The following is a 24,714-nucleotide window of genomic DNA, read 5'->3' as shown; positions in this document are numbered from 1 at the left end:
CTTGCATGATTTGCTAGCTGCAAATAGAAATACCCTTCTGCATGCACTGATGTGTAGCCTGGTGCCATCTGTCAAAAACAGATGCCAATCAACAAAACAGCAAGCAAGGCCAACATAAAAGGCACTTATGAGAAATTTGCACTGAATGAACAAAAGAAGCATTCTTCATCAGACAAGCTGAAATGTGAAAAGGAGCTGGGGCTGTCATTGCCAATGTTTAGCGCTCCCTCAATGGCAGCTTTTCTGCAGTGCACAGGTGCATTATGAACCACGTGATAGCGCCCAGCGAATGGTATTGCAAGTGAAGCATGAAAAACCTATGTGCAACTCTGCTCCCTATTTGAGCATACAATAACTACTCAATGAAAAAAATCTACTTTCGCATCACGCAAGTGACATGTACTTTTTATTTATTCTGTGCAAGACAATTAATTACTGCTTACAAGCATGGTACCAAACAAATTGCACTACGAAACACTACCTCTGTGAAATTTGAGCACAAATGAGCCAGCAGGTGGTAGCAGAGCTGTTTGCACTTGGATCCCTTACAAATGCAACATTCATTGCAACGTGTACATATTGAACTGCAGGGTATAGTACTAGCCGGGAGAGTACACAAATGAGTTTTGATTATAGAGAGGAAGCATAAGACACGAGTGCATGATTTGAGTTGTCTTGCGAGAATGTAAGACGAGCTTCCATAACTAACACTTATTGGCAATAAATTACATCAAGCCGTAAGTAGTAGTGTAGACAATCTGTTGGCATTGTAGCAAAGTTTTTGGCCACAGTTAGGAGGCATGACTTTGTAAGTCAATGCTTTCACGAACAAACAAAAACAAGCTCTTGACACGTTTATCACACTTGCAAGCTGCTGCATGTTCGTGACGCATCAGGACAAAGCCTGCATCACATGGAGCACTGCACATGAGTCTGGTTATGCATCTGCGTGAGCTTGAACACCTTGACCACACTATGTGCAGTCATACAATGTAATATTCAGAAATTCACCGACATATTTGCGTACACTAGAAGTCAGTGTCACTGCACTCCAAAGCTCAACTCAGTCTGCAGTCATATATGCCAAGTGGCTAACTAGGGCAACAACTACTAAAACTAAATGGTACCTGGGTGGTTATGTAGAATCTATATCAGAAGTTCAGGGCATAATGACACAAAAATCATGGGAATAAAAAGCCGTGGACAGAGTGCTGCTTGTTCATTCCTGTGATTTCTGCAATTCTGCGCTGAAAGTCCACTATGGCTTTGCAATTCCAAGTCGCCCAATTAAGTAACTTATTCCAGTTGTGAGGGGCACGATGATGAACTGAGCCCTTTACACAACCAGACGAATACAGACCATAAGCCGTATAAGCTGACGCAGGCATGTAGCCAGATGGGCAAGTACTCCATGTGGGTCGAGCTTAAGGCACATCCATTTTGCACTGAATAATGCAGACAAACATGTACAAACACACACAAAGTATTTTGCCACTCTTCTGGCAAGTGTACAGGGTGCTATAAAGATGCAAAAATGAGGTGGTGCAGAACAAAGACTAACAGGCATCCAAAACGGCAGCCTTACTCTTTGATACAAAGTTGTCCTGCTCTCGAGGAAAAAAAAAAGAAGATGATGAATACAGTAGCACAGCATAGCACTAAAAGGACAGTGCTACATGAAACAGGAACCAACCAAACCCTGAATAACTAAAGGAAAGCTGTGACCCAATGTTAACAAAGGCTACAGATCTTGCCCAGGAAGTCTAAAACAATACGCAAATGTAAACACAGAAGTATGTGCATATATTTACGTATCTACATATAAAATTATGTCTTTGACAAAGAGCTGTTGCTGCAAGACAACTGGGTCTGTCCACCAGAAACATTATGAGAGAACCGAGTTAAGCACATCCACATTGTGGCAATGCAGACCTATAAATGATAAATGTGGTAGGGGAAAAGGAAGAGAAAAAATGATAAAAACGAATAACACTACACAAAATAAGCATAATCGCCTTGACTGGGTTTTGACTTTGCCAGCAATTGCAGTCAATTCATGTTCCACTATGTTCACGTATAAAAGAATTAGTGTGGCAGGAAAAAAGCACTACCACACCAAACTGAGTCGCGAATAATGGTGATTAGGGTTGGTTTAACTAGCACCGGTATCTTGTACAATTCATTGTAAATGAAACAATGTACTGTGTTCTGGCCACACCACCAGTAATGTGAAATATACTTGCAAAGCCATCTAGAAATACTTGAAACTTACATAGAACATGCCATATACAAATACTTTCAGTACTCTTGTGCAGTTGTATGCTATGACATACTGGCTTACTTTTGTTAACAGCGTTCTTTGGCAGTGCTGTTTTGTGAAAAAGGCACACAGGATCATTTGGTTTTGGTTACCATGGCAGTGGAAGAAAAGGAAACAACAGTCTATAGGACTGGAACATGACATGGTGGCCAACTTCACAAAAGCATTGTAAACTTATTACAAGGGCCATCCAGAAGGCACATCGATGTGTCTGTGTACGTTGTGGTCCTTCCAGAGTTGCAGAGCACAAATGCACGTACAATGCTGATGCTTGAAAGTCACAGTTTCGCCTGACAGGCGAAGCATTGCTTGCAATAGCAAATTATTGGACAGCTGTACAAAGTAAGGTTAGTTGCTTTATCAGCTGCATAAACTGCTGTAAAGATTTGCTTACTAATTAAATTAACAAGCACGTTGTCACATGTGCACATGCAACATGAACACATCTCGCTTGATGATCACAGGCACTAGCTGTAAGAATGCTGGCGCAATAAAGAATGGCAGTAGCAGCGAGCGAATTTCCCTTGATGCTGCTTCTCTCTAGAATGCGGACTTGGCACACGAGAAGACGGCACACAAGATGCTATCAGCTATTTCAGATTGGCTAGCCTATGAACCCACTGCAAATTTCTTCCAAGAAAGGACACGCAGTCGCCGCAGCTGCAGTAGAAGAGAAGGTCTACGCTAAACAGCACTAATAAATTTAGACTGGTCTCCAAGTAAACTTATACCACCTGGGGCTTTTTATTGTGCACCCAAAACACACTACACAAGCTTTTTTGCATACTATCCCTATCGGAATGCGGCTCCCGCGGCCAGGAAACAAGCCCGTATCTGCATGCTCAGCAAAACAATGCCATAGTCACTGTCACCATGACGAAGTACACGGGTTGTGCTTCCGAGGTCACTTAGTATGGGAACTGAATCTCAGTCCTCATTCCCAGCAGCAGAACATCATAGCTAAGCAGGAGCTAAGTGGCGAGGATGGATACAATGGACTCGAGGGTTTTTTTACAAGCCTTTGGCCATGGTTGTATGTGGTTTCAGTTAGTGTTTGAATCATCAATGTACTTATTTTGCGGGATCTAAAATTTTTTGTCTGCACATTAAATTTGTTGTCACATTACAAACATGAAGACAATGCTTACACAGCAGCGGGGTAAAGGGTAAGGGGTAAAGACTTCATCAGAATACCAACAGCAGCCAGAGAGAGAAAAGCACTTTGCAAAAGCATATGTAAACATCTAGCTGGCAAATTGACACACTTTCAATAAAAGCCAGCAAAAAGCGAGCAGCAACATCAATGAAAACAGGCCTCGTTTGGTTGTGGATGGGTACAAAGAGAGGTACACTTTGCCAATCGCAATCACTGGCTTGCGCGATGAATGCAGAAAAAAAGAAAGAAAAAGAAAGGGGAGACTTAACATTCGGTTGAGTGACAAGTGATCCAACAAGATTAAGTAATGTTTGAGCATGTCTTCAAGGAAAGAATTTAGTCTTCAACAATGTCCTTGCTTGTTACCAGTAAAAATGTTTATAAAACAGAAAGAGAAAAAAGTCTGATACACATAGTAGTATCATTAAATACGCATTCATAAGGTGCCTAGCTTTATAGCCTAGGCATACTTTCCTGTATCACTTTGCTCAGGTGTGCAGACAACAACAAATTTTTCAGACATATTAGATAATTCGGCCGACTTCGCGGCACCGCCACTTGCCCTTCCCCCCCGTAGAGCCGAAGTATAAGAACGTCCGAAACTTCGGCCGCTAAAATCCCAGGCTTTTTGGCATGACTGCAGGTCTGAAATGGCATTAATTGACGCCACTACTGATGCCACTTTGATTATCAACGCCTCAAATCGGCACTCGATTCGCTGGCAGCCATACACCATCAAGCTTCCTGCTGTTCGGCGCAGTTTTTTCTTTAATTGAAAGAATTCACCACTGTCAGCAATAGCACTGACTCCATCTTGGCAAGTAATTCTCGCCGATGGTTTCGAAGCACGGAGAGCTCGGTGCACTGCAAAATGCCATTTCCAAAAGTCAGCTTCGCCGTGACACAGCGGTGTTACGCGGTGAAGCATACCAAGAATAGAAAGGCGCAACTGTCATAGAACACAATATGCATTCCTTAATTATACATGCATGCATCCGCCGTCTCCTGTCACAGTAAAAGCACTGATACACCTGATAAGCGTACTGGCAGGCCTTGAGAGTTACATTTCGGATGTGCCTAGGCATGCATTCATTTTTTTCGGACTGCCGGATTTTTCAGACATTTCGCAGCCCCTAGGGAGCCTGAAAAATCAGATGTTGACTGCAGTGCAATAGCTAAGTTGCACAATCAAAGGCACTGCAACAACAGCCTAAAAAAAGAAAAGCTATGTGGAACATATTTTCAACATGCTTTTGGTGTAGTTCCATCCAACATTCCATTTAATGCTTGTGATGACCACACAATAACAGTGCCCTAGTTTTATTTGATTTGCTTGTTTAATGGTACAAAAACACTATGGCAGGCATTTCAACTGTAACAGCGTGGCTATGGCACAGTGTAAAATGGTTAAGCTGATGTTGGAACGACCACGTCAAAAATCAGCTAGAAACATTCACTATGGATGATGCTTTACAGTTATGGCCATGCTGGCATTTGAGGGCACACTTATAACTGCTTAGGAACAATTTACAGGCAGAAATCTTGCTTCCTTTCAGAACTGCACCACTGCCTCACTCTGAAAGCACAGCCGTTGCACACAACAGCTTGTTAACAACAAACTGCTTAGACCTCTTGCATACTTCATTTTTCAGGTGTTTGGCTCTCTGCAGAGGATATAAGTGATAAAATAAGCATTTTTTAAACACCATGTTTAATTATCAATTGAGTGAGTGCAATATAAAAGGAAGGAAAGGAAGACAAGATGATGAAAAGATGTCAAACCAGCCTAAAGATTCCTTGCCAGGCAATCAACTAGCATATGATATTTTTGATGAATTGGTGGTTCCATAAGCACAGAAATAATTCAACTGGACCATTTTGCTTCAACATCATTACTGAAGTATGGCAGAAAAGCAGCAACTAGAGGCAGTAGAGCTTGTTTGCAGTACTCATTATAGTTGTGGAGTGAAGGGCAGATCACATAGCACAGAAATTTACTAGTACTATATATACAGGCTGCATGACCACTCATGGCTGCAAGATGGTAAACAGCCAGAGGACAGCCACAAGGCGACATTATGTCTTCAGCCAAACGGAGACAAGAAAGACAGACAAATGAAGTCTCAATGGCCACCTAGGGACATTTGCCAAGGCCAAAATGACTGAAGCCTGTTACCAGAGCTGGGAAAGGATGGCGAGGACATTTTCGGTGGCTTGTTGTGTGTCCATCAAATGTTTTCTTGTGCGACATGGCCTCAGTGTGGCCTGCAACCTTCCTGCAATAGACACTGTCATTCAATGGCAACCCGTGTATAGGTGGGGAAGAAGGGTGCCAGCCGGGAGTTGCCAGGGGGAGCCACGTATGACCCCTCTGGGCGACGCACTACGTAGCTGTTTTCAGGCACGGCGTAGATGACGTCTGCCTCTGGAAGAGTGACTACAGTGAGCTTCTCGCCTGTGCCAGGGGCCTCTTGTACATGGCTACGTGCCTCAGGTAGCTGCACTGGCCCAGCTGCACTGCTGGGAGCAGCTGTCGTGGTGGGGGCATTGCTACTCTGGTTCTGTGGCGCCTGAAATTAATGGAGATGGTGTGGAAAGTCGGCTCAGTAAGCGCTCGAAGCTGCGCAAGCTTGCTTTCATTCGATTTGGCAAAAGGTGACAAGACAAGGAAGGTAACAGCACATATGTCCTGTCTGTATCTTTCTTGTCCTGCTTCGACCTCGACCACCAAACCACCTCAATGGCTGCAGAAATTGTCGTTCGGGAAGCAATTCGTTATATATCGATGGAGCCGCATCGGACTTGGACTATATTTTGCGATTCCAAGCCGGCACTTCAAGTGATCAATTCCGCCCTTAGACGAGGACCTTACTATGTCCTTGCTCAAGAGGTGGTCGAATCGCACAATGTCGTCCTAAGAGCTGGCCATTGCATAAGGTTTCATTCATAAGGTGTCAGGGACACTGTGGCTTACATGGAAATGAGCTCACAGTCGCAGAGGCAAAGATGGCCCACATTAATGCCACGCCAGTGTCTATCCCATTTTCACGAACTCGACCCAGAGATGAAAATACGAATACTACTGAACATGAAAAGGTGCGATGCAAGTTTGCTGCACAGATTATGATTAGGCGTGGCCTTCACGCGGCACTACCTACATCTCATCGGCCGGGCGGAAAGTCCGAATTGTGAGGAATACAGTATTCCCGAGATGACAGAACACCTCCTGTGCATCTGCCCGCAATTTGATGTACAGAGAAAATCGCTGACAGATGTCTTGTCAAAATTTGCTGTTGGACCATTAACTGAAAAGATTCTATTGGGACCTTTGCCTGATTCTCGTCATCAGCCTCATAGTCTGAAGCCTCTCAACAAATTTCTGTATGAGAGCAGACTGGACAAGAGACTTTGAAGAGTCTTGCAACGTGCAAGATTCTCACCACCATCTTCATCCTCATAATCAACGTCTTCTCTATTCTTTCTACACCCTTTCCCCTTCCCCCATCGCTGAGTAGCAGGTGAGAACACTGATTCAGGCCGACCTCTCGGCTTTCCTATCATAATAAATACCTCTCTCTCTCTCTAGTCCTGTTGTATGCACTGGTCACCATATTAAGATAAGAGAAAAAAAACGAAAAATGAGGAACTGCAGCTCTACCAAAAGTATGAGCCTGCGGTGTTTTGCACATTATCATTTGTAGTAAACATTCACAGTGCCATGTGAAAAACCAGCACATCAACTGTCGAGCTGAAGTTAAGCTCTACATCTAGTGGGCCAGGTTGCATTAGAGTTTTCTGGTCAATCCAAGCACATGCAGAAATGTGCACACACTCGCATAAATAATGTTAATCATGACCACAGGGCTAGTATGTGGCCAGCTTGCTCCTTTTTCTCAATACTATCCTACCCAACCATCATTGCTTCTCAAGTTCCTTAACTAGTAGTATCATTTTTCAACAATGATAAAAAAAAAGAGGATCTCCATACTAGCAAAGCATTTTCTCTTTCGCATATTTGCCTTTTAGCCAAATTTTGTTGCACAATGGGCGAAATTCTACGAGGCACACCTTTTCGTACTTGAAACAGTAAATGATGTCACACGGCTCTGGGAAAAACATGTTTATTACAATAGCAATGCTGCAAATGCAGCTCATAAGTCAAAAAAAATTTTTAGCATGTACTAAGCCCAAACATGACAATAAACTATACAGTTCATGGCAGCCAGGTTACATCAGATATCTTATACTAACTATATACACATGAAAAAACGTGCAAAGTTAAAATGTCGCTTCATGGTCTGTTTACTTGATCTGTCTATCACTGTCCTCACTGCACCTACCTGCTTGGCAGTGATATCCCTGTGGAAGGTGTCAAATGTCACAAGGCCGGAACCATTGCGGCACAGGTCGGGCACCGCCACACCCGCACAGATGCCTCCCAAGACATGGCACGTGTAGGTCAGCACTACCTTGGACAGGATAACTGCAAACAGGGCTGCCGATGCAAAGCAAAACATGCCGAGAGTCAAATGCACATAAGCAGTATGATACATAGACATAGGTTGGCATACTTGCCCATGAATGCACTGACACGTAATGACACAAATGAATGCAAAAGCATTAGATGCCTCATTACATGAAAACCTGGCGTTGTAGTCAACGGCTAGACTGAATGATGGAACCAAAAATTTCCGGCAGCAAAGAGTAAAAACACGTCAAAGAATACTCGGATACTTGTTGGGGGGCTAGTTGGTGCATGTTTCCAGAAGAAGGTTATAGCGCCGAAAAAACACAACACACAGCAAGCGAGACGGGACAGGCGCCTGTCCCGTCTCGCTTGCTGTGTGTTGTGTTTTTTCGGCGCTATAACCCTCTTCTGGAAATACTCGAATCCATGTCAAAATTCTCAGAGGGGTTCATGTACACAAAGTCAACTAATGCCTTTGAAACGAATTTTAGTTAAATTTCAGTCCGTGTGGGAATCAAAGTCAGGCCTCCGGGATGCAAGACGAGCACCCTTCCCCAATGCCACAACAACTCCATAGTTCTGAATGATGAAATGTGTGTCTAGTGTGTGCATCATCGCGCAAGTCACGTCACGGCCATCTGGCTGACGAAACGTGTGGCCTAAAGTGTGCAGAAGTATAACTTTTTCTGGCCTCTTGTTCATAGAACACCATGTATTTAGAAATTCAATATAACGAAGTACATTTGTATGCCATTTCAATATAACGAAATTTCACTGCCGCCGCAAAGGAACGCCGAGACAAAAAATGGAAACTTCTGCATATGCAGATGGTCAAATGATTGAATTACAAACGGCTGTTTGCAAAGGCACCTCTCAAATCGTGCGCCACACGACAAGAGCGACCACCAAAGTGGATCCAAATCATGTTTCGTATTGACCCCTTTCGCGGCAATCCTGTGGGCGCTACCGTGTTTGAACACATGGTGATGTGTCCATTGCTTTCCTCAACTGCCTCCGTTGAATCCGTGTTAACAATGCATATGTACGACGCCAGTGCAGCTTAGCAAACCTCTGTTTCGGGAGATGTCGTAGACAGTGACCGATTGGACGACATGAAGCTTTGGCCACAGTTTGAGAGAACATGCAAAAGCGCTTTCGGAGCTGATTAACCCATGTCCAGATGGCACGACCAGTGTATAAGGTGCTTGTTCTAAAAGCGGTGCTAAATATATATTCCAAGCTATTCAAACTTTCCACTCATGAATTGATTCAATGTTATTCTGTTTTGCTCTTTGTACTTTATTTGGCAAATATATTTTGACGCAGTGGCTTGTCACGTTTCTGACTCAGCAAGGCTCCTCGGTGCGATCACTATCTGATTATTTTCTGCCTAATCGCTCGTGGGTGTGCTCATTTCCGATAGATTTGTTCTTGCTGCGCACAAGGTTTGAAACGCAGCTACTTTGGGCATTTTAATACCTTGTAGCAAAGATGTATTATCGCTAGTAACTTGCTTACTCTTGTGGACCATCACGAAACATTCAGCTTCGACTATTCATGCACTATCGGTACAGTCCGTGATTTATTGCACGTATGCAGTGCGCATATACGTATTCAAGTGTGCTCCAATTCATTTATTCTTGACACATTGGCGATAGAGTGGCGCAAGTTTCCGTGCCAGCTGGGGTAGATGTGTGTAGATAATGTGCGCAAAACTTGCTATGGCAGGAAGTGGCACTACTCGTTTTGTTATTGTTTAACAAGCGGTACTAACTCTTTCCAATGTTCCGAGGCTGAAGCCCTTTTTTTTAAGGTTAGCGATACAACACTGGCGGACAAGTAAATTTCTGTATCATTGAGGAAAGCCATACATCTCAAAGTGCAGGTAACGCGTGTGGAAAGATGCAGCAGCGGTCTGCAAACTTGACTACACAGATTCATTTCATTCCTTAATATGCCAGTCACTATTTTTGCAGTCAACTACTGCACATGTCTTCAATCCACATGATTCAATCCAGCGTGATTGGAGCATAGCGCATTAACGAAAACTCTGTTGCATTTCCAACAGTGGATCGCACAGAAGAAAGGTAGAAGCAATAATAGTTTCATATTTGTGCGCCGTCACTGAGGCAAAGTGGAGCACACTGCTGAAAGTACCATCTCTTTTCTCTAGAACAAACTGCTCCCCAAAAACGATCAATAAAGTACAAGTGCGATAAGTGCACTGTGTGCTTTAGGTGTGAGTGAAAGTGTGTGAAGGTGAGAGAAGAAAGATGGTGGCTTCACGAGTGCTGCCTTACCATGCCCGTGCGAGCAAAGGGAAAGAGGGGAAGGGGAGCGAGCTCGCGGCAACGTGATCAAGCGCATGCAGTGGGTTAGGTTGGCGTGTGTCTTGGCCGTGGCTGTGCATGGCTGTAAGTGCATCTGAGTGCATATGTAGCCATGCACCATGCTTTAGAGGCAATCTGCCACATATGCAAAGAGTGGGCATGCCGAGATAGCGTGACACCACGTAAGCTGTCAGACCACGCATTTAATATTGGATGTTGCGTAATCTCAAGTTTCAGTGACCCATTGGAGCAAGAGGAAGCATTGTCCGTGATTGGCCAGTGTCATGATGGCTGTCTCACAATCCCACTTATTGCTACTATCAGTGGTCGGCGCCGAAATGATAGTCGATCAGGAAAAGTTGTTAAGCAAGAGAGGAGTTGTGAATATGGGCTTTGAGCTAAAAAGTGTTGCAGCTGCAACTGAGGCATGGGGCAGAAGGAAGTAAGACTTACCTGTGGTCCTGTCACCTGTGTACGTGGCCAAGCACGTCACAACATTGAAGCTGACTACTGCCACAAGGAAGGACAGCAGAACATGCACTGCGACCAGGACTCTATTCGGATGCCCCTGTGTTCGAACTCGACGTGGCGAGTATGCAGCCAGGGCAAAGGCAGCAGAAACGACGCATACGACACCCTGCAAAATCGACAAAATTCAGCCACTTATTTGCAACAGTCATATCAGATGGCAGTGGTGTGGATAACATAGCGTGCTACTACAGAATAAGCTTTATAATTATTGGAACCATGGCACAGAATTAAAGCTAAACTGAAAAGTGGAAAAGAAATGTAAAGGAGATTGCACAAATTTTTATTTACTTATTTATTTATTTTCAATACTGCTGCTCTCCTTCGACAGCATGGCAGTTGGGCAGTACAATAATTCAGCTGCACAGTGCAAGAAAATTAAAGTGTAGGTTATAAAAAAAACGACATAGGCAGTGCAAGTTACACATTCAAGTAAACCATGTTAAGATCAAATGGAATAGTAAATAATGAAAAAAAAAGAAAGGGAAGGAAAGGAAGAGGCTTTATAACAGTAGCACAGGTATCACTAGGGACAAGTAATGAAACAGAAGCAACTAAAATAAAACTATGAGTGTTTGAGAATCATTATGGCAAACGAATAAGCAGTCATAAATGAGAGGGTTTATTAAAATTTCCTAATGAATAAAGCAATATGCAACAGTGTCCCTGCATGCATAGGTAGTGTTATTCACACACAGTTTTTTTCTAGTTGTGAGATAAATTCGGATAACAATTCAATGTTAGTGATAATAGCATCAAATTGATTCTATTCTGCTATTGCGAATGGGAAGAAAGAATACTTAGATGCATCATTTTTACATGTGTATTCTGTCAATGTGTGCGAATGCTTGTTACGTGTAGGTCAGCTCTCAAAGAATGAAATGTATTTGGAGGTATCTATCCTACAGTTATTTTTTAGTAGTTGAAGCAAAAATTTTAAGCAAGCATGTTTCGCGCTTGTGGATAGCATTCGCAAACCGGACTGGGTTAAAAGATTTGTTGGCGAGTCTGTACGTTTATATTTGTAATGGAGGAACCTCACAGCTTTCCTTTGTATTGATTCTAGTTTACTTATGTTAGTCAGTGTATGCGGAAACCAGACTGTGTTAGCGTATTCAAGAACAGGCCTTGCAAATGATGTATAGGCAAGCAGCTTCATTGCCTGGGTTGCGAGCACCAGGCTTCTTTTTAAGAAAATAGTTTGCGCAGTGCCTTGTAGATTGTATTACTGATATGTTTGTTCCATTTGACCTCCGAGGTTAATGTAACGCCTAGACATTTCTGTTCAACTTTGTTAAGTGGAGTGACGTTAATTGCGCATATAAAGATTGATGATATTGTTTTCCTGGTTACAGTCATGATTGCAGACTTTGTATGTTTATTTGCATCTGCCATTTAAAGCACCAATCAGCTATGTCAGCTAGAGAATAATTTAATTTAATATGATCACTGTAATGATTAATTTCTCTGTATATGATGGAGTCGTCTGTGAATAGTTTTACACTTTTATATTGCAATTGATGTTATCTGTGATATCGTTAATATAAAGTAAGAAAAGCAATGGTCCGAGAACAGACCCTTGGGGGACTCCGGATGTTACTGCGACTGTGTTGGAAAGTGTTTTTTTCATAAACCACAAATTGCGAGCAGTTAATTAAGAAACTTTTTATCCAAGCAGAAAGTTCTCCTATACCAAAAACATGCCGAACTGCAACATTTTTTTTTTTCAGTCAGGAACAAAACCAAAAAGAAGAAAGGTATCAACTTTTGGTTTAAGTCGGCCACCTTCTCTGGAGCTTACCATCCATGCATTGTCTGCACTTGTGGTTCAACTGTGCCACGTACATTTGTTAATGTACGTGGGCTTGCTGTCATTTTATAAGTGGCAGCACCATTATTGGAGTTTTCAATGTTGTTTGTCAAGAAGCAGGGATGTTAGTAACACACTTTTGAGCACTTGGAAGTGACAACTGTCAAATAGTTGTCCGGTTCTAAGATTCCTGTATACCCGGCGAAACGAGTGCAAGTGCTTTCTAGGCAGTCACTTCTGATTGCAGTGCTATGTAAACTGAAGTAGGAGCGACATTGATTACATATTGCTTTTGAGGGACGCTCCCATAATCTCATTATTGTAATTATTTGTAAGCACTTATGACACAAAGAACAGCATGCATGCATTTTTCTTCCCACTCTTTCTGTGCATCTCACAAGGACCATAAAAAATTTATGCTGTTTTACTTAATCTTAAATTACGCAAGTGAACATGAACTAATTCAAACCGGTTTGAACCATTTTTCTTTCCCCCAGTTTAATTAGAACTGGATTGTTTAGAACTGAGGTTGAACAGCATGAATAAAACAAGGACACGAGGAAACAAAAACCAGAGACAAGCATTTGTCAAGCAATTGTACTTCCCAGCACTTGTCTGTGTTATTTGTTTCCTCGTGTCTTTGTTTTATTTGCACTGTGCAACCTCATTTCTAAATATGAACCAACTAGCCCTCATCAAGGTCTTCTAATGGATTATTTTCGCTGAGCTGAAATGATAACCAAAACAAAAAATATTTTAGTACTGTGCCTTTGGTAGTGGCCCCATTGTCTTGAAGCTGCACTTGGTGATGCTATAATTGCCTAGTTTGCCAGGAAAACGTAAGTAATGGTTCAAAATTCCTTGCAGTGAGATATGAGATGCTGTTCAGATTGGTACTGCCAAGTATGTCAGGTACTTACTTCCCAAGCTTTGCAGATGCAATCAAATATTGTACCACTACAACAATAAGTTACTACAAATATCTCTTTGTGGCACTGACTTCTAACCTATCTTGCAGTCTTCATATTGGTAACATTTGCTCATCTGCCTTCCACAAGCTCCGGGTCCTGAAACGAACTTAAGACCACTCCCACTAATATCAAACTTCTCTGCTACACTTCCCTTGTTAGGCAGCTAAGGCTAAAACTAGAATATGCATGCATTGTCTGGGACCCCTATATGAAATCTAATGTTTACAGTCTTGAACGTATCCAAGGGAAGACTGTAAGGTTTACATTTAACAAACTTGCCATGTTAGGCTTGCCCTGAAAGTTAATGGAAACTAACGACATGCAGCTATTACCAAGTATGACGGCAAAAATTTAGGCTCGAATTTCCCTCCGAACTTTCAAATATTGAACTAGCTCTAGATCAATTACCATATTCATCACTTTTAACTTGCAGGCCCACCTGACACTGCCAACCAAATGCACTAATATATTTTGCACGTATTGACCAGTTCAAGTTGTCTTTTTTTCCAAGGACCATACATCAATGTCATTGTCTCACTGAATCAGCTGATAAGACTTTAAGTTAACATTATTGGGCCAACATCACTGTTGTTAATTTTCTTGTTTTGTTGCTGTTTTATTTTACATTGTATTGCCCACCCTGCTTGGAACTTGCGTACACACTAACAAATAAAAGAAAATAAAATTTTTTTTTGACAAACTAAGCATATGCTATTATCAAACATTTAGACAGATCCGAGACCAAATACAACCTGTGAATAAATTTTAGCTCAAATGTGCACATATCTAAAAAAACAACAAGTTGTTAAAGCATTTCCAGTGAATACTTAATACCTAGTAAGTGTACTGCAGAGCATTAGGCTGCAAGTTGTGAATACTATAACAACACTCCCACAAATGAAGTGTCACAAGTGAAATTCACTGCTTCACTGGCACCAATTGGCTGTGCCACGTACACAAGTTAGCAACATTTCTAAAAACTATGTTCTAGATTGATCTTATGTAACCCTCTGAAATTTGGGCAGTACTGAAAAACTTGAATTATGAGAAACAAGATCGAAAAATTGAATGCACATTTAAACCCGTCACATGAGAAGGTATAATGTCATGTAATAATTATAATAATTTAATAGTTATAATAATGAAAGCATCACTTTAAATTTGTCATGTATGCAACAATGTGAATGGATGTCCTCCCATTAGTGAGTCATATCGCTCACTAATGAAGATCAAATAGTAGAGGGGGTTGTCAAAGTAGTGTCATTGGTAACGGCATAACAATACAGGCTTGCGTCACGGGGCTCGGACATGTTTCATATTTTGAGATGTCGGGAATAACATTAGTGATGGGTGTGAGACAGTAGCAGGCCTACATCCTTCGGGCTGACATTGAAAGGTATATCCACTACTGTGAATTATTTAATGTCATTTTGCACTCGAATACCATCCACTAATAGAAAGTTGCCAAGTTGAGTCAATCTATCAAAGAAGCGCACACGTGCGCCCCAACTGTCTTATTATCAGCCTTCTAAAGGCCATTTGAATTTTAAGGAATAAAGCTGCATGTAAACAGGAAAGTAATTACCACTGCGCGCTCACCCAGTGTTCGAAGTCCTCCTCTTTAGTTTGCGGGCCTTTATTTATTATGAAAATTTTACGCCAAACACTTGTGAAACATGGACAGCAAAAATCGCGACTTCGCTCTGAGCAAGTTAACATTTAGCTGTGTCGCAGTGTAAAATGAAACTTTCTGGTTTGGTAGCGGACTACATACAATGGGAACTAGCCAAGGTGCCGGAACTCGTGACACGGCCAGCGTCGACATACCGCATACAGCCCTAGCAAGACTTCGCGGTCGTCGACGGCGTGTCTGGCCATGTTTCGCGCATTTGCAACGAAACGCTGTGCATGATTACCGCGAAGCTGAGTGAGAAAAGCTGTGCAATTGCTTTCCACGCACAACTTGGCCCAGCGCACGCGCGCGCGACGTACGGCAGTGCATGAAAGCCGCGGAAAGATCGCGGACAACAAAAGGTGCGCGCGACTCGCCTGCAAGAAGGAGGCTCCTGTGCGATCTTTACACTTGTGGTCTAGCGTGAAGACAACGTCCGCGGCACCAACAGCCAGAAGGCCCAGGCCGATGATGAGCTGGATGATGGCCAATACGAAACAGGCCACCCATCTTCGCGGGAGTCGTCCGTTTTTGGTCGTCGCGTGCTGTCCTTTGGCTTTCTCGCGGGACGCCATCTTCGTCGTGGCCGCCGAACTGGGCGTGGGTCCACCTCCCTCTGGTCCTGCTGCTCCTCTGGCATCTTTATTTTGGCAACTTTCACTCTACTCGGGGGACCGTCTACAAATATAGCCGCGCCTTCCCAGCCTCCAACTCGGCGCCACTCATGCCGAGAGTTTTTCAAGTCTAAGTAGTCATTCAAACACGCTTCAAAATGTAACCATTTTTGTAATCTATCTTTTAGAACTAACCGTTGTGGGCGTCCTCTATGGGCTTTTTAGAAAGTTAAATTTACTGTTATACTTGATGCTGTAGCGAAACATAATTTACAATTATCTCAAAGGTGACGAGACAACCTGTAAACTTTCAGTGTTGTTTCAAACGGTGTATTGGCTAGTATGGCTCAAATTTTCACTGAAGGCATGGTGAAAGGACGGGAGCAGCACTGTAGCCATCGTCTCCTGTGGAAGTAGCTTCGCCGCATAGCTCTACAGGGATTCCGGGCGCGCAAAGGGCGCTGAACATAGCGCAAACTTCCAGCGGACCGTAGTTTTCGGGCAGCTTGCCGCACCTTTTCATTTGTATGAATAGTTCGAAACTCAAAACACTCTGTAGAGTGCAATATTTGTGAGTGGCGTTTTTATACCGAACGCTAACGTTCACGTGCGCCTCTTCAAACGCGCGCGCCAGCACTCCGTCTTCGATAAACAAACAGGTTAAAGCGAAGACGCGGTCGCTCAACCTGTAGTGTTTTAAAGTGGGGAATGGATTTAAAACTTATCGTACCACAAGTGATTATGTCCGCATATCAAAATGAAACTATATATGTATACGTTGAAATCACCAGGACTGCTACGAGTAATTTATAACGCATATTGATGGTGAATAACAGATTGAACTCTAACACTCCTTTTCAGGAGTTTACAGTACGAGAACAACTTCTCTGTGTGGAGGGGGCTAAGCGGCAGCTCACATTTTATCGAATAAGGAACAACCGAAAAACAAGAGAGAAAAGGGACAGCGGTAGAGAAGAGCTCACCACTGAAGAAGTTACGTAACAAAAACACTGAAATCACGCACATCTTGCAGGACGCGCGTGTGGCATTTAACAGTTCTTATTGTGCTTCTTGCAGTCTTACAGTTCTTACAGCTCACTGATGTTTTTTTTTTTACAGGTAATTTTATCCGAAAGAAAACTGATTAAAGCATTTTATAGCTGTGGATAGCGCAATTCGCTGGTGCTATGCTGGCAACACAAGTGAAGACAAAAGCCAATAAAAACAAGCCATAGACGGGTAGTAGACGTTGCCCGTCTCCTTTTTCCGCTGTTGTTTACCGGAGCTGCATTTCTACCACAGATAAGAATACTGCCGTTCTGTATTCGCCTGCAGGGTTCTCGGTTTGGCCAAAAGAAAAAAAGTAAAAGCGAAATCCGCATTCATCGATGGCTGAGTGGCATCAGGGCCGGCGGCTAAGCTGACGCCCACGCAAGAGCGGCGGTGTCGGTGTTGCGCGGAGAGCGCCATGACGAGCGCGTGCTGCTTTTGATCGTCCCACGTTCCTTCAGAAGTCCGGCAGCGTCGAGCGCGCGCGCGCGCTCGCGACCAGAACCATGGCGAGCTATCGTCATGCCCAGCAAGAACTGGATGACGATAGCCTGCGGAAAAAGTTGGCCGGATTCGGCCAAGACGTCGGTCCGATCACAGACACTACGCGCGATCTGTACCAGCGACGGCTGTCGCAGCTTCAACAGAACGGCACCAAGAGCAGCGCCGCTCGAAGGAGCGGCAGCGCCTCGTCGTCAGCGTACAGAAATTTGGCCACGCTAAGCTCCGATGACAGCGACTACAACTCGGACAGTGGTCAACGGAGCACGCGCCGCAGGTCCGCCGTGCCAGCGCGCAAAAAGACCGCGACAACCCCCGAAAAGACGCCGCGGCGTTCGTTGCCCGCGTCGCCGCTCGAGCGGCCGGGCTTGCGGAGCCGCACCGTGCACACTTCTACTCGCGCTGATGACTTCTCGGACACGGATAGTGATCATGCACTGCCCTCGCGAACACACCACCAGCTGCCGCAGCAGACTTCGCCGCTTTATGCTAGAACGACGCATTACCATCTGCCCCAGACGCCGCCGTCGTCGTACAACAGCAGCGGCAGCCTTCTGGTACACAAATCTGACGGTGAGGGCTGCTTGGTGGTTCCACTGTCGTAAGCGGCCCTTGAAACGACGATGTGCACAGAACGCATTGTTGCGTTACCACTGTGTGTGTGTTCGTTGTAGTGAACGCGATCCGTTCGATGCAGTATTCGCTGTGTGGCAGCCAAGCTGAGCACTCTTGTTAGCGCGCCTGAGGTGATAAAATTGCAGAACACCGTATTTATTGTGCGTGCGTTTCAACGAAGAAAGATTTTTCATATGCACAAATATAAATATGCAAGTTTGAATGCACAAAGTAAATAAATAGCTCTGAAGATTCACTTCGCCTGTTCTTATTCAGGCTGCACTTCAGATGAACGTTTAACTTCGGACGCTGAACTTGCAGCTCTTGCTGTTAGAATAGGTTAAAACCTGTCAAGTTATACACCCTGTATTACATGGAGAGAATGTAAACTGCAGCTGATGATTGGTTGCTTATGTAGTGAATTCTAGCCAAGTTCCTCTTGGACCCAGTGTCGGGTGCAGAGCCATGATATATATAGATAGCCATATAATGCAGTGTGGAGCACTTATCTAGAAAATGGGCCCCACATTCATTGTTAGGGAAGGGGTTACTTCTGTATAATGTGAGTCAGTTCCTGGAAGCAACATGTACATTTAGATACGTTTTCATGCATGATTAGGCATGCTAATTGTGCTCTGTGTGCATATGACTCAGTAATGACACACAGGGATATGTGGTCTCATCGTACTATAAGAAAAGATGCCTATGCACCTGTCTAAAGATGCACCTACCAAAAAAGATGCAGCCCCCTGCTGCACAAACTTGGGGTGTTGAGTGTTAAGTGTTTTCCAGCATGACTGAAACGGAGGTCAGTCCTAAGTGCATGCAATTTCTGCAAAAGCTTTGACATCCATCAGAAAGACAACAAAAATTTTTATCTACCGAACAGTGTGGGGTTGTTGGCTGTGGAGTAAGTGAAAATGGAGTCATTTTGGGTTTATTTCACCACTTAGGGTTTGTGAGCCATGTGCTTGCATGTTGGTTCACATTTACACGCTTTGCCATTATTAGAGCAAAATGTCCTCAGCTAGAAATTAGTCTGCCGTAGCAGACTATGCTCAGCAAGGACTATGCTATCCTACGGGGGAGCATTCTTGATGTACAGGCGCCGACAAAAGTGGTATACTCCATGCAGCGGTAGCCGGAGCAGCGGCACACTGCATCGCTACGTCATCTACAGGCGGCGTCTGGGATCGAGACAGCCAATGGGTGCCCTTTATTATCGGCAGACATGATCCCAGATGCTGCCTGTAGATGGCGTTGCGATGCAGTTTGCCATTGCTGTACCTGTACATGATTACTATTTAATCAAGTATGTTCCACAGAACTGTAGTAGGGCTGCAAGAGGAGGCTTGCACTCGAACTACTTGTTGATTGCATTGTTGCACCATGTTGTATTTGTTGCAGGTAACATCAGTGTCAAGTTGTTGCTCTGCTGTAGCTAGACAAATTTACTGACCATGCATGGCTTAGGTTGTTTGTTAACTCTGTAACAAGTAAATCAATGTCATGCCTCATCTTTCACTCAGTGGCTCAGATGTTGCTTTGACATTGACCCTTAAGCTGAACCTTGATACCAGTACACTGACAGTGGCCAGATTGGGTTTGACAGTTCAATGGTGTTGTTCCCTACTTTTACAACACATACCTAGAAGCAAGCAGTTTCAGCCATGATGTGTGTGAAAATTTACTGCTTCAGCTTGTTAAAAGTGTAAGAGCCACCATGGTATTGGCCTTAAGGGTTACTGAGCCATGCATTCACTCCTGAGAAGAAACTGTAGCATCTTTGTGTGCTAATGCCAGTACTCCTTGCATTTTCAAGTTGTAGACCTTGTGTAACAAATGAAGCAGATGCATGAATAGTGCTAGGTGAATGGTTATGTGCAGTAGGATCACTTGCCTCCTACTGCACTGTTTGGCTGAAGTATTTGTAGAAGCAGTATTGCACAAACTCCAAGCAAGTGCCTGCATGCAGAGGCTACACTAAAGCTTCTTTATCACTTCTTTGAGAGCTGGTTATGTTACCAAGGTTTTGTTTGCACCAAACATTCAGAAATACTTGGAAACTGCCATTGTGCTTTAATGGGGTTCTGTAACACTGTTTGCAGACACAGCCTTTTCTTGGTCTTTCCCGGGTTCACAGCCTTATTTTGTCATTGCAAACAGTAAGGATCAGTGCAGCATGTGCAACACCTGCTTTAGTAACCTAGCCATGCGCCATTAAACTGCAGGCAAACCTGCCAATGTTGTTGCTCCCATTCAGGGACACCTAGGCAAGCCTCTGAGGGATGTAGTAAAGGTAAAGAGTTTTAGACTGTACCTAAAGATGTTGGAGAGTTTTAGCTTGCCTGTACATGCACACTCTTCACAGAATACTGGGATACTAGAGACCTTAAATGGGTGGGATGTGGGGGAGTTGTTGGTGCCAACATCTTGTGGCAAAGAGGTAAAAACTAGAGGGGACACAGAGCTGGTTATCATAGCCACCAACCAGATTCTACATAGCTGCTGGTGTAAAGCGTTGGCAACAAAATTGTTGACATGCAGTTCATTTATATTTTTTTTAGACAAAAACACCTATGTAACACAAAAATACATCTAGCACTTTAGGTGGACAAAGTATCACAAGATGTTGCTATTGCCATCCACAATCTCTTGTAACCTGGTGTTTCATAAAGAGTAATACATTTATGGGGAAGCTAAAACTCACTTTTATTGTTGCTGTTTTAGCGGACTACTGGATGGAGCCAGTCAGCAGCAGTCGGGATGATATCTTGTGGTGGTGCATTCAACCACAATTTAGTCTAGCATGCTTGTGTTGTGCAACGTTTGTTGGGGGGGAAGAAAGCATAATATACTAGAAATTCTGCATTACTTCTGAAACCTTTTAAGTCAACAGATGAAGAGGCTACAGCTGCACAATGTAATATGAGGTCAGCATTATTTAGTTGAATGCAGTAACACATGGTCTGCATGGAGACACCACAGCACTGCTTTTTGTGGCTCCGTACCAATATTGCAGCAAAATGGCAATTCTAATACATATGTGAATGAAAGACTATGAACGATTGTAATGCAGGAAACGGAAAATTAAGGGTATTGCAAAAGCCTCTTAAAAGGAACACTAAAAATGGAACCAAAGTCGATTGCTAAAGCATTCTCACAAAATGCAACTTTCGCAAGATATGTTTTGTTATAGTGGGAAGAAAATGAAGGTTCTGGCTTCTCATTTTGTATGTCGTGCCCAGACTGCAGAGCCAATGGTGTTGGTATCCCATCATATATGTCATAGTATTTTTCCTTGTATGGGCTATTTTTGTGCTGGGAACAGTTTCCTTTAAGAAAGGATGCTAGGTTGAGCCTAAGTTAAGAGTTAAGTGTAATCTTGCCATAATAGTCGATTGACTAGCCTCGAGCAGGATGTTGTCAAAAGCCATGATGTCGTATGTAGTGTTGGTGTGGAACTGTCAGGGTGGAGGTCTTTCATTTCTTGACCTTTCCAAACTTGATCAAGCCTTGAGTCATAGTTAGACTGGCCTTTTTTTTTTTTTTGGAATTCCTAGTGTGAAATTTACTGACTTTTGGTGTCCCTATAAGGATTTTTGAAAGTTTGCCTCCTGCTGCATTTGCATGCCTTTTTTCTCTCAGTTGCCTTGCCATGGCAAGCCTCGCAATGTGCTGCGCTGTCTTGACGTTTTGCAGAGGCCAGTCGGGGCAATGGCTACACGGCACTCGCAGAGCCAAAGCCCCGATACCAGTGGGTCTCATTTGTACTGGTGCTAGCTGCTGCCTGTTTCTTTGTATTCCTGGCTGCTGCATACATGGGTGTGCGCTACCCATCCCAATCAGGTAAGCTTAGAGCTTATCATGCATCAGTTTTGCACATTGAAGTGGTTCCCATCTGCAAATTCTCATGGTCAGAAGTTTCATTCTCATGGTCAGAAGTTTCATGAGGTCATGAAACCCTCGGCTAAATTTTACAGAATACTGCAGCATGTGGCCTTCTGATATGGACCTAAAAGTTAAAAGTTAAGTTCTTGTTTGCCCGTCGTCGGTTGTCGCACATTCAAGCAAGCACCCTGTGATGTTTAAAAGCGCATGCCTCTGTCTCTAGATGCTACGTACGGTGGATGTTTCAGCAAAAACTTTTAGTAATTTTTGAAAACAGTGTAGTAGAGATAAAGAGGGTATTTTTTCATTGACAAAAATTGTTACTACTGGCAAACATGGGAAATTTCATGATAATCATTGGACTTTTTAGTTCACAGTGATTATAAAGCTTTAATTCCTTGAGGGAACATGTTTAAATCAGGGAATTGAAGCTTGCCAGCATTAAAGGTGCACCCACTTTGGAGGAATCCTGGGACTAGTACCAGTGTTTACAGATCTGTCCCCAGAATCTGCCACTCTGCCATCATTACATTATTCTATCTAGTTCTGTGTTGCCCACAAAGTGGAAGGAAGGCTTTTCGAAAAACTGTTGAGCCATGAATACATTTCGCAGAAATCTTGTAGATGAATGTGTTGATACATCTTGGAATACAGGTGCTGGTCTCAAGCCTTTGTGCCGCACCCACATCACATTATATAGGAATCAGTGAAAGAAGTAAATTTTGTAAAATCTATAGTGTCATATACAAGAAATGCATGTCTTGATTCAACAGGCTGCATGCTAGTATCTTAGTGTCAAAGTAAAGTTCGAATGAAGTTCCTAAACAGGCACCTTTTAGTCGCTGATGAGTGAACAGATTGAGGAGGAGAGAATGAGAGGAATAAAATGATTTTGTTGTACAGTCGGCGTCAAAAGTTTACAAGGCATGGGTTCTATGAAAAAGTTCATTTTCCAAGCAGTTTGTGCCTGCACCCAGTAAAACCATACAACACTGTTTTGTTTCAATATACAAGTACAGGCTTGAAATATAAATACAAGGCTGCGGAAATATGCCGCTTCTCCGATCCTGTGACGACCTGTAAACTTTTCACACTATTATACTACTTCTGTACTTTGATACTTTTGTGCAGAGAGCTGTATGCTGGCTCTTATACAGAGTGGTCTTTCATTTGCCACATGCTGCAGGTCAGCTGCCTTCCGATGCCAAGGTGCAAGGCAAGCCGCGTGCGGACGCACCTTTTAATGTCACACTCTGTGAGAACAACCGCGAGGTAGGTTCCATTACTAGACGTGTAGCATAGATCTATACTGGACTACAAGGAGATTTAAAGGAAAAGCAGTATTGGTGGTGACATCATGGTACCCTGTGTTCAGCCAACTGTGGGTAAACAAAAGAAGCCAATGTTTGTAGCCATTAATGAGTGAACAAAGGCAAAAAAAATAACAGTGTTTGTATAAAAAAATTAGTAACAGCTCAAGGAACAAGACGTAAGGAGGAGATCAACCAGTACTGTATTGCGCACACATCACATTTATGCAGGCGCGTGAAGGGAGAGAAGGAGAGGAGAAACTGGGTAATACATGGCAAGAAAGAAAGGCATGATATTATACAGTTTTAGTATAGTGTACGCTATTCCATTGCGTACGCTAAAAAATAGCGGGTCGTCACTGCGCATGTGCTGAACGCTAAACGAAATAGCGGGTATAGCGGGCGTACGCAACACAAACGAGTTAGCATTAGCGTTTTTGCGGGGTTTGCGGAGTTTGCGGGAAACATGGCGGCGATCCCGGCTGCCCGCTTCGAATTGAATTTGGCGTTGCTTTTGTAAAATGCACTTCGTTCGTAGCAAATGACTGTGTAAACGGCTTTCGCTGAGTCTCAGGCTGCTTCGACGACAGAGTATTATGGATAACTTCGTGGTGTTTTCGAGATCGCTTCTCGTTTCGAACGAGTCGAAGCCTAACGAAAGAAACGTTTGAGATGTCAACGCCACCTATCGCTACAGGCGCGAAATAGCCGCAACGACGGAATATGGCCTCAGAGATCCGAAGATATCGTCGGCCAACTAAAATTGGTGAAAACGTGCGCTGCTTAGCGTACGCTATATTATAGCGTATAGCGTACGCTATAGTAGCGTACGCTAAACTAAAACTGTCTATTGAAAATCAAGATCACTAAATGAGTGCCATCATCAAGGTGCAAGAAAGGCAATTTCCTTTGGTGAGGAGCGATGTTGACGGCACACTCATGCACATGTCACCTTTTCCATCGATGCAGAAAGCCTCTCATATCTCATGTCCATGCTGGTCATGTTAACGCCTTAGTACTCAATGCACTGCTAGGTGGCTACCTACACTTTCCTTCAAAAACCTTTTCTGTACCTTGCCCATTGTGCATTGTTAGCCCGTTAACGATGATTTGAAATGCCGCTTTCGAGACCTACTGTGCTGCTGCTCGCGGGGACACATTGCACTGTCGGACCTAAAGGAGAACTATATTTTTATTTTCTAAGCAATTTGCTTTTTTCCTGCCAGGTAGCGATTTTTGAACGCACTTTGAAGTTTCGCGATCGTCAAAGTAGGAAGAAAAAATGGCTGCCTCCGAGAGCAGTGTGTGCTTTGGAAGATCGCGGATCTTGTGATTCCGCTGCGTCTGCAGCTCATTTTATTGGTGGATCAAGCAGCAGCTAGTCTGAGGATACTGCCTTTTCGTCAGACTTAGACTCCGAGAGCAACGACGACGCAAATCAACCTGGAACATCAGTGGCCACAGCCGAGCATGCCCAA

The 24,714-nt window shown here is 43.5% G+C and overlaps 2 protein-coding genes across 2 annotated transcripts in view; one reads left to right on the top strand and one right to left on the bottom strand.

Moving 5' to 3' along the window:
• Window positions 1-354: 354 nt before the first annotated feature.
• On the bottom strand, window positions 355-16,489 carry LOC135914231 (uncharacterized). Its single transcript, XM_065446991.1, has 4 exons — window positions 15,633-16,489; window positions 10,728-10,911; window positions 7,817-7,971; window positions 355-6,046 (listed from the first exon to the last, which is right to left on the bottom strand). The coding sequence occupies exons 1-4, from the start codon at window positions 15,828-15,830 to the stop codon at window positions 5,768-5,770; spliced, it is 816 nt and encodes a 271-aa protein (XP_065303063.1). The 5' UTR covers window positions 15,831-16,489; the 3' UTR covers window positions 355-5,767.
• A 590-nt stretch (window positions 16,490-17,079) lies between these two features.
• Window positions 17,080-24,714, top strand: part of MAN1 (LEM domain-containing inner nuclear membrane protein MAN1) — a 44,508-nt gene continuing 36,873 nt past the window's right edge. The window contains exons 1-3 of the mRNA XM_065446990.2: window positions 17,080-17,993; window positions 21,738-21,884; window positions 23,113-23,198. Coding sequence (XP_065303062.1) covers window positions 17,426-17,993; window positions 21,738-21,884; window positions 23,113-23,198 — 801 coding nt within the window. The 5' untranslated portion in view covers window positions 17,080-17,425. The remainder of the gene's footprint in view (window positions 17,994-21,737; window positions 21,885-23,112; window positions 23,199-24,714) is intronic.

The sequence above is a fragment of the Dermacentor albipictus genome, chromosome 6 (assembly GCF_038994185.2).
Source record: "Dermacentor albipictus isolate Rhodes 1998 colony chromosome 6, USDA_Dalb.pri_finalv2, whole genome shotgun sequence".
Classification (NCBI taxonomy): domain Eukaryota; kingdom Metazoa; phylum Arthropoda; class Arachnida; order Ixodida; family Ixodidae; genus Dermacentor; species Dermacentor albipictus.
This window is presented reverse-complemented; position numbering and strand designations above follow the sequence as displayed.